The following is an 11,020-nucleotide window of genomic DNA, read 5'->3' on the forward strand; positions in this document are numbered from 1 at the left end:
CAGGTTTGAGAATGGATTGTGCCAAAATGGCTTAATAGCGCCACCTACAAAATTTGTCTGCCTCGCGCTACGTTTCACCTACATGTACACAATTTGGCAGCCATGTGTAATCTTACAAAAAAATCTCTTGAACTCATGCCATACAATCAACAGGAAGTAAGCCATTTTGACTTTTCTCTAAAATGTTTGCTCAGATTTTGCCATTTCCAGGCCTCATACTTTAATGAACTCCTCCTAGAGATTAGAACCTACTGGGATGTTGCTGCACATGCGCATTCAAAAATGAACGGATCACTCTCTGAGACAACTCGTTGTTCCCGAGTCATATTAAAGATCCGTTAAAAATGAACGAATTGTTCATGAATGACACATTATTATTATTCAGATATATACACAATATATGCAGAGCAGTTCGAGAACTGGCTTCAGCCCAGAACCATGACAGTGGAGAATGGCTAATAGTGTAGCTTTAAATATATTTAAGAGGAGCAGACTTCAAAGACATTGAGGTTTATTGTATTTGTTTACAAGCTGAAACAGGTTAACGGTTGGGTTTTTTTTTTGCGTACAGCCTGTAAAATTTACTGAAAATATTACATTTAGTTTATCAGAAGGTACATTCATTTCTCATGGCTCACACTGTGTTCCTAAATTCTGTCATAATTTTCAAGCTCAAGTTTTCACATGCCTACTTGTGTGTTATATTGTTACATTAACGTTACCATCTCTAAAATAATAATAATAATAATAATAAACTTCAACCGTGCTCCTAAATTTTTGACTGTGCTCCTAAGTTTTTGTAATTAGGAGCACAAGTGCTTCTAAAAAATTGTTACCGTAGAGACCTGTGTAAATCTGGATTCGTTTATTATTTTTTAAAGTGTACCTATTATGGTTTTTCAAATATTACCTATTACCTCATGTAGTGTGTTGTTATAGAACTGTTTTTGAATGTAAAAACGTCTGCAAATTTCAAAAATCTAAGCACACTTGACTCCCAAAAGAATGAACCGATTCTGAACAGCTGAAACGAGTCGCTAGTAATTCCAAACTTTACTTCCTGCACTAACCTAGGTCTGTAACAAAAGCCCCATCTTTGGTCTTCATGGGCTGCTCGCTGACAGCAGTAGACCAATCACAACCGACTGGGACTTCTGACCAATCAGAGCAGAGTATGCTCTCTGAAAGGAGGAGTTTAGAATGAATCCTTTAGAACTGATCATTTCGGGAGTCGTTTGTGGCACGGTGGGGGTGGTGGGGTGAGGGGGTAATGCTGCAGTTTAAATTATGAGCACTTTAAAGTGTTTTTATTTATTTATTTATTCCTTTTTTTTAACCTTTGAGGCATGTAAATCTATTGTATGAGACAATTTTAAACAAAATTAGGCACGTTTCAAAACCATAATTGGTGCGCTTTAAATAATGTTCTCGAATTTCTATATAGTATGTAGCCCCTTTTGTCGCCACCTGGCGGCCCCTAGTATGAGAACCACTGCATTAAAAATTGTGCAGCAGTTTGTGAGCTCTAAAGAAAGCCCACGGAAAAGAAATCTGAATTGAACAATGTCAGACTAAATACTTTGTCGGGCTCCCACTGCTTTTATTTCTTCATACTGTTTGGAGGGGACATGAAATAAATGTAATGAGACCTGGGACCTGTAGACATGAACAAGATGAGACTGGATTTGTGGGCGGGGCTTCAGCGGCTCTTATTTAAGGCTGAGAACAGAAGTGCGCTCAGTTGAAGCGGTTTCTTCTTTTTTTTCCCCTTAAAGGTTTATTTCATTTTAACGCAGAAATGATTGTAACGATTTATTCACTTTTTGCAGGTAAGTAAATTTTTAAAAACGTCTTTATTAACATCCCAGGCCATAAACATGATCTGTAGATGAATTAGTCTTCTAAATGAGGTGTTTTCACTCAGGATCTGTCTGAACAGCAGTTTGTAATTCCAGAATACCTGTAATCCCATGTTTATTTCTTTCTGTGAATTTTGTTAGTTTAGAGATAAACTGTAGATTAAATCCACATTAATTCCCTCACACTTATACATCACATATGTACAGTACACACACATAAGTACATATCACATGTAACATCATAGGAATATATTTCACATGTCTTATAGTGTAGGTTACAGTACCACGGTTATAAAATTGTTAATATTGATTAATTTCTGAAACCAGTGGGGAAAAAAAGTTGATTAAAATAAATAAATAAATCTATAAAGCTTTCCCAGCATGTTGTTAGATGATAAAGTGGTCTGGTGCAAACTTCTCCAGTTGAATGGTGAAAGTCGTGAGCCAACTACACACTGTATACCCAGATAAGTCTCTGCATGCACTGAAAAGACATATTGTCATTTTATTTGTTATATAATAGTAATAATACTATATTTTATTTTTAAAAAGCGCCTTCCACGACACCCAAGGTCACTTCACTAATACAACATGCAAATACAATTCACACAACACTCAAACACATTATATTGTGCATATAGCCTATACATTTATATAAGTGCATATATACACATTATACAATATTTTACATAAAACACAGTATTATACTGTATATATACAATAATGTATACACATTATACAATATTATACATACAGCACTAAAACACAATATGATACTGTATATATACACAATTATACATGTGCATATATACACATTATATGATATTATACATAAAACACTAATAGACTATATATATATATATATACATACACACTAAAACATATTAGAATTAAGTATTATGTAACTGTGTCACGGAGAATATACAAGACTGTTATACAAGCCTGAGTTTTTAAAGAACTTTTGAATCTTGAAATGGTTTCACAGTAGGCAACAGGAAGCGTAATATTCATATATATATATATATATATATATATATATATATATATATATATATATATACGTAATGACGTGTGCCATTAATCGAATTATGTTCTATAACATGTAAAACCTGAACATGAAAGGAGTATTCTAAAAGTGACTCATGTAAACACCTTAATCACAATATTATCTTACTCAGAGTAAGGTCAGTAATTAGATTACTGCTGTCCATGTAAACGTAGTCATTGTTCATGTGTGCAGCAAAGGAGAGAGTGCTATCTAAAATGACACCAAGGCTCTCAACCTGAGTGGAGCATGGTATAGTGCAGCCGTCAACAGAGAGGGTGAAGGTGTTCATCTTTGCAAGTGCTGTTTTAGAGCCAACAACGAGTATTCAGCAGAAATGTTCAGCAGAAATGTTCAGCAGAAATGTTCAGAAGAAATGTTCAGAAGAAATGTTCAGCAGAAATGTTCAGAAGAAATGTTCACTAGAAATGTTCAGCAGAAATGTTCAGCAGAAATGATCAGCAGAAATGTTCAGCAGAAATGTCCAGCAGAAATGTTCTGTAGAAATGATCAGCAGAAAAGTTCAGCAGAAATGTTCAGTAGAAATGTACAGCAGAAATGTTCAGAAGAAATGAAACTGGAGATTGTTTGTTTGAGCTGAAATAAAAAAAAAGAAAATGAAGAAAAAAAACAGAAAAAAAACAATGAGTAGCTCAGTCTTATTGCTGTTTAATTTCAGAATATGAACAAATGTTCCAGTGTTACAGTAATTCGTCAGTTATAAATCTGGAATAAAGATTGTAGTGGGCCCAAGGCTTGGGGTTGTAGACAGTTCATAATGTCCATTTACATTTACACAAAGTTTGGGAACCCCTGGACTTGGCTATTAACCTGTAGTTGTATAAATTAATGATACCCTTGATACTGAAGCTCAAAGACGTGGGGAAAAACACTGTGTCAGTGCTTATTAAAACCATAGTGCAAACCATAGTGCATGTTTAGATGGTTGTGAAAGTAGTGGTTGGAGAGACTTCATGATGCAGAGCTTTTTTTTAGAATTGGAACCAGCACAAGAGAAACTTGTGTTAATAATCGCACTGGCAAATTCATCACGCATGTTTTACAGGTCAGTTAAGAACCCATGAGCCTTGTCTATGAAGTAATAGGCGAGGTACAGTACTAGGAACCCCAGACAAAATAAATGTATGGGGACATTCTGACAGATTTATGTTGGTATTATGTCTTCATGTTACCCCAAGATAATGTTGTGACCCTTTACTTCAGTGGAGAAATCAAAATCGCAGTAGACACGTATTTCGAAGACATTTCTTAATTAAAAACAATCGCATGAATGTATAAAAACGAAGAAAGTGGCTACCCTACAATTGCTGAACATGATCTCAAAACTGTGACCTTTCCCCCTCCCCACCCCACAGTACCGGTACTTGCCAAGCAGTGCACAGAGTAGAGGTGTAAGAGCCAGAGAATATATATATATATATATATATATATATATATATATATATATATATATATATATAGATATATATATATATATATAGATATATATATACTTACAGGAGTAAGTCCTAGAAGTAAGTGAAAGACTGATTTTCAGTTATCGAAAGCGTTTGGTTGCAGTTATTGCTGCAGAAGAAGCACAACCAGATTTTAAGTTTAAGGGGGAATTATTTTGGATAATTGTGTTGGATAACTTTTTTTGCTTCAATAAAAATAAATAAATAAACAAACTATTTTAACTGTATGGTGTGTTCACTCAGGTTGCCTTTGTTTCATGTTGTATTTCGTTTGAAGAGCTAAAACTATTTAGTATAAGATAATACTAAACACAAAATCAGAAGAAATCTAGATTGGGCAAATACTTTTTCACAGCACTGTATGTACATGTAGTATGTACATGTGGGTTTTGGTCTGTGCTGCAATACCTCAGCGTGTACGCCTTATTGCAAAGGGAAGAAGTAAACTTTAAATCAGCACAAGTTTATGGAGGAGTGACTGGTGACCTGACCTGAAAACATCTGCTGTAACACTTTCTGGTTGTTACAAATACCATAAGTTTTTACATGTCTATAGGAATACATACAGTGTCAATATTTACACTCAGCCTGGTTGCTGGAGAAGTAGTACTACAAACTGTCTAAAAGTTTGTCAGGCAGAAATGAGTATAAACTGCAAAGAGAAGTGTTTTTAAATCTGCTACACCACTTGTTTTGGTAGTTATCATTTTTATTTGATTAATATTAAATCAGAATTAAAATCCTAAGACATTATGCCATTCTCAGCAATAAATAAAAGGGAATGTATTAAGTTTACAAAGCAGTTGCAAAATGTAGGTTTCAAGTATATTTCTAGTATAATTGTTTAAATGACGAGCGTGTAACAAAACAATTCATTCAATTTCTCATGTAACTTCTCAGGTAAACATGACAGATATGGCCTCAAGATAAGCCGAGAGAATGGTACTGAATCACAAATAAATGGTCTAATCTATATTAATTAATATTAAGAATAGAAGAACTCGCACAAAACCAGTAAATTCAGCTTGGTTAACCCTCTACCTTTACTACTACATAAAGTCTCTCAAAATGAGAAGCTTACAGTCTCAGAGCTTTCATGCATGGAAAGGATATTTCTGAGATTCTGGTCTGTAAATACTGCAATGTGCTTAAAGTTTTGGATAAAATCATAGTTCAGGAATTAAATTAAGTTGCTGAGCCTAATCTGAAAGGTTGATCTTTTTTGTTCCACCAGTCACATTTCTGTCTTAGCCAGTGCTTTATTACTTTGAATCATGCCGTTTACCTTGAGGTTGGGTTAACAGTTACCATCCAGTGTTGCATCAAAAATGATTCAATTAAGAGATTTGACAAATTCAAACACACCAAAAAGAAACCTTTAAGTGTCCCCCCCCCCCCCGCCCCCAGGTTGCAGGTGGCTGCCTGCCAGAAAAAAAAAACTAGAAACTATTAGCTATGTTGTTTATACTGCTATGTTTGAGATAATAATAATGGAAATCATTTTTTCCCTCTGCAGTGATTCACCTGACCTCATCTTTAACTGTTGACATCCCACTCCCATCTTATGAATTTGCTCGTGGGGGCAACGGCACTATACCATGCAACTTCAAACCCCAGAAAGCAGACAACCCATCAATCATCATCTCATGGACTGCACATCCAGATAATCCTGCAGATTCTGATGTAATGAACTCAGTTCAGCAAATTTGCTTCTTATGCTGCTTCAGCACCTTCCTTTTCACCTTCCTTATATTTCTTCTGAATCGTTTTAATGATTGTAAGCGAGGTATGAAATGGCCTGCTGGAACTCCTGGCATGTGTACTGCTAAGAGAAGCTGTAATTCCAGCACTTGATTCAATCTACATTCATAGATATAACATACAGCGTACAGTTTACATGTCACTAAATCTAGTTTTAAGTCCAGCAAACTATAACCTTCCTGAACATGTCTTAAATAATGAAAAACCTAAAGATGTGTAATGTTTGTATGGTATAAACACATGCTCTGCTATAAACTATTATCATGAAATTTTGTTTGTGCTAAATTCTTTGGTCTTATAGATTGGCATCCTCACGTATTACTACTTCTCAAGTGCAGCGGATAATCTGGATGTCACTGATGGATATGCTAACCGAGCTTCACTTCAGGTAGACATTGCTAAAGGATGGGCGAACTTGACACTCAGTTCTCTAACATTGAAGGACAGTAGAGTGTATCGGTGCAGTGTTCAAATTCCTAAGGACAGCCAGGGAAAACCATCAGATACCACTACGGTTGTGGTTTTGGGTAAGTACAGGGGCTGGTAATATGTAATGCTAACAGTTAATAGTATGCAAACAGCAAATTAATAATAATTCAAGATCCTTTCTATATAATTTCCCCCATTTCATTGAAGAAATATTCAGACGTTAATGTTTTACTTGATGGCACTGGGACTCTTTAGAAGCTGTTGGAGCAGCTTAGATGCAAACAAACATTTCAGCTTGTTGGATGATTTGACGTTTTGAATTTGGAAGTTAAAATTCATTGTGTAATTATAAGGATAAAAGGTCAAGTGCACAGACAGCTGAGGGAATGAAATGAGCGATGAGAGTAAAGGCTGAAAGGCAGAAGTAGATGTTATTTTGACTGATTCCTATGTCAATAAAAAATATTTAATAATATATATAATGGTAACAGTAATAAGGAAGCACTAAATATTTCATTTTTCTTTATATGGCGGCATTTCTTAAACAATTGAATGATTAGGTTCGTGTTTATTTATAAGTTTGTGGAAACTCACTTTCTTCATTTTTCATAATCTTTAATTAATTCCAGAAATACTAACCCCATTTCCAGAACACCTTTGCTTTGTACTTTTGTCAGTTAATTAAAGTTTCAAGAGACTTGACAAATCACGAATTTTTGTTTTTATTGCATTTTAGAAAAAATCCCAACTTTTATGGAAATGGGCTTAGTATATAATGTCTGGTTTCACAAAGTGTTCTCGATGGTATTCTTAGTCCCTGTCTGGTGAGGGATGAGTTTTTGATGGAGCCGGCAAAGCACTTCTGTAAGTCGCTCTGGATAAGGTCATCTGGTAAATGCTGTAAACGTAATAAAAATAAGCGATTTAAACTCGACAGCACTTTCCATATATAAAAGTGCAGTAATCCATGTGAATTCTATGATTTGATCAAGTAGAGGTTTACATTAGTTAGTCTTACCACATTTCTTACAGAAACACTCCTATGAATGATTTACAAATAAACACTTTGTTGTAGGGTATCATCGTTATAGACTGCAGCAGGAGAGCTGTACAATCAGTGTGTTGGGTGAAAAACCCACATAACGTAATTCAGTAACCTGTAGATGTGCAACTAATTTGCAGTGCAGTAATTCTGACAGATCTTCTCCTGTTAAACAGTGGCTCCTTCCAAACCCATCTGCACTGTTCAGGGAAAAGCAGAGTTTTACCAGAACATCAGCCTGACCTGTTTTTCAGAGGAGGGCACGCCAACACCGATGTACACATGGCAAAGCTATGATGTCAGTAATAACCCTCGTCAGAATCCACCCAAATCCACTGACAGTACGTGTATTTGTTCTTGAACCTGTGTCATTATAACTCCAGTGTCCAGTTACAGTGGTGCTCAAAAGATTGTGAACCCTTTACAATTTTCTATATTTCTCCATAAATATGACCTAAAACATCATCAGATTTTTCACACAAGTCTTAAAAGTAGACAAAGAGAACCCAATCAAACAAATTAAACACAAATATTATACTTGGTCATTTAATAATTTATTAAGAAAAATATTACATATTTGTGAGTGGCCAAAGTATGTGAACCTCTAGAATTAGCAGTCAGATCAGAGTCAGGTGTTGTCAATCAATGGGATGATCAGGTGTGAGTGAGTGCCCTGTTTTATGTAAAGAATAGGGATCTATCAAAGTCGGATCTTCACAACACATGTTTGTGGAACTGTATCATGGTATGAACAAAGGAGATTTCTGAGGACCTCAGAAAAAGAGTTGTTGATTCTCATCAAGCTAGCAACGTTTACAAAACCATCTCTAAAGAGTTTGGACTCCACCAATTCACAGTCTTTTGGACTGTATACAAATGGAGGAAATTCAAGACCACTGTTACCCTCCTCAGGAGTGATCTACCAACAAAGATCACTTCAAGAGCAAGACGTAATAGTTTGCGAGGTCACAAAGGAAACCAGAGTAACTTTTAAGCAACTAAAGGCTTCTCTCACATTGGCAAATGTTAATGTTCATGAGTCCACAATCAGGAAAACACTGCTCTCCAAAACAGACACTGCTGCCCCTCTTCAGTTTGCTAAAGATCATGTGGACAAGCCAGAAGGCTATTGGAAAAAAACAATTGTGGAGAGATGAGACCAAAATAGAACTTTTTGGTTTAAATGAGAAGCATTATGTTTGGAGAACAGAAAACACTGAATTCCAGCATAAGAACCTTATCCCATCTGTGAAACATGGTGGTGGTAGTATCATGGTTGTGGCCTGTTTTGCTGCACCTGGGGCAGAACGGCTTGCCATCATTGATGGAACAATAAATGTTTAATTATACCAGCTAATTCTAAAGGAAAATGTCAGGACATCTGTGCATAACCTGAATGTCAAGAAAAAAATGAGTCATGCAGTAAGACAATGACCGTAAGCACACAAGTTTTTCTTCCCAAGAATGGTTAAAGAAGAATGAAGTTAATGTTTGGAATGGCCAAGTCAAAAAGTCCTGACCTTAATCCAAAAGAAATGTTGTGGAAATGTTGTGTTGTGTTCCCATGTGAGGAAACCCACCAACATCCCAGAGTTGAAGCTGTTCTGTACTGAGGAACGGGCTAAAATTCCTCCAAGCCGATGTGCAGGACTGATCAACAGTTACTGGAAATGTTTCGTTGCAGGGGGTCAAAGCATATACTGAAAGCAAAGGTTCACATACTTTTGCCACTCACAGATATGTAATATTGGATCATTTTCCTCAATAAATAAATGACCAAGTATAATATTTTTTATATATTTGTTTAATATGATTCTCTTTATCTACTTTGAGGACTTGTGTGAAAATCTGCTGATGTTTTAGTTCATATTTATGCAGGGTTCACAAACTTTCAAGCACCACTGTATTTATTTGGAAACATTGCCCCCTGTCCTTTCCATTCTGTTACCATAACTATTTCGTATTTCTCTCTTCAGTGAATGGAGTTTTGTCACTTTACAATATTTCCATGGAGACCAGTGGTTATTATATCTGCACGTCTGCCAATAAAATCCGCAGTGAATCCTGTAATCTGACTTTGGCCGTCATGCCATGCAAGTATTTTGAAAATTGTGTGCTTATGATGCTAAAATGTTGGCCAAGTTTTTGACTTCCTTTTTTAATTTGACATTTTTTTTTTCTTTTTTCCTGTTTAGTGCTGTTCTATCCCTCAGACTCCATGAACATCGAATGTACAGCACGAATAATTGGAGGCTGTGCAGTTGCTCTCCTCCTGATTATCATTATCTGCTGCAGCCACCGTTGGAAAATAAGACAAGCCTGAGGAGTGTTTAATTGATCTGCTTTTTGTCTTGCTTTGACTCCTGTGTAATGTTCATGTTCTTTGTTGTGTTGATGGTAAAGACGGTCAGCATGCAAATTGCCCTTGGGGAAAAATAAACATTCTTCAATTTATTATAAGCAGATCACCAGATGATGGCAGGTACCGAGATAAAGACCTTTCCAAGACAAAGGTCTCGAGAGCAAAGGTGACAGAAATGATAAATGCAATGAGCGTGTTGATTGCTTTGACAACCGGCAAAACCATGATGATATATGATATATGATGATCCCTGGGATCGCTATGACCTCTGTTAAGATCGCTGAGACTGTTATGACCACCCTGATTATCACTATGATGACCACAGTAGACCTCCAGATGTCCCCACTAATAAGCCAACTAGAAGCTAAGGAGGCCTCAAGATCTGTTTTTTTTTAAATATATTTTTAAACTATGAATTTATCTGAAATTACCAAAGGGATTTAAAAATGTTTTTGTTAAGGACAGATGACCTGAGTTGTTAAATACGTTGTGTACTGCTGTTCTGAATATGGCTTATTTAACTTTCAAGCCTTTAATTGCATGGTAATAAATGTTAAATGTTAAATATTTTATGAACTATGTGTAATCTATGTTGGGCTTTTGGGTAGTGGTTGGTTAACTATTGTGGAATCTGTAAGGCAAAGTATTTCACTGTGTTACCGAATTAATAATGACCATCGCCTAAAATAATAAAAAACTTAATTTGTTTGTGGTTAATAATTACACCCTCACAATGGCTTCCCTGGACCACAGATGCCTTTGGACAAAAAAAAACAACTCTAGTCATATTTCTATTCTGGACGTCTCTCTGCTAGTAATTATATCGCTGATATTTTGGGGGGTTTCAGGTGATCAACATTTCAGGTGATCAACAAACATGATATTAGAGATAGAAAACAGTAAAGTCAAGGTCAAAACCAGTATAAATCAGGTGTGTGTGTAATTGGGATCAGGAGTAAGGGGTGTACTATACAGTCACGTCTTATAGCATGTATGCTCTTTAGAGTTGTTTACCTTTCAGTACGATAGCACAGCATTATCGCA

General features: G+C 35.9%; 1 protein-coding gene across 1 annotated transcript; it reads left to right on the forward strand.

Annotated features, from left to right (window-relative positions):
* Positions 1–1,187: 1,187 nt before the first annotated feature.
* Positions 1,188–10,335, forward strand: LOC128602273 (cell surface A33 antigen-like). The gene is made up of 5 exons (XM_053615967.1): positions 1,188–1,829; positions 5,899–6,065; positions 6,445–6,670; positions 7,791–7,955; positions 9,591–10,335. The coding sequence occupies exons 1-5, from the start codon at positions 1,799–1,801 to the stop codon at positions 9,761–9,763; spliced, it is 762 nt and encodes a 253-aa protein (XP_053471942.1). The 5' UTR covers positions 1,188–1,798; the 3' UTR covers positions 9,764–10,335.
* The last annotated feature ends 685 nt before the right edge of the window (positions 10,336–11,020 follow it).

The sequence above is a fragment of the Ictalurus furcatus genome, chromosome 26 (assembly GCF_023375685.1).
Source record: "Ictalurus furcatus strain D&B chromosome 26, Billie_1.0, whole genome shotgun sequence".
NCBI lineage: Eukaryota > Metazoa > Chordata > Actinopteri > Siluriformes > Ictaluridae > Ictalurus > Ictalurus furcatus.

Excerpts from the sequence above, each read along its gene's own strand:
- LOC128602273 (XM_053615967.1), top strand. The coding sequence starts at position 1,799 with ATGATTGTAACGATTTATTCACTTTTTGCAG. Across the intron at positions 6,066-6,444 it reads ATAATCCTGCAGATTCTGAT|ATTGGCATCCTCACGTATTA; the intron begins GTAATGAACTCA and ends TTGGTCTTATAG. Across the intron at positions 7,956-9,590 it reads TCCACCCAAATCCACTGACA|TGAATGGAGTTTTGTCACTT; the intron begins GTACGTGTATTT and ends TTCTCTCTTCAG.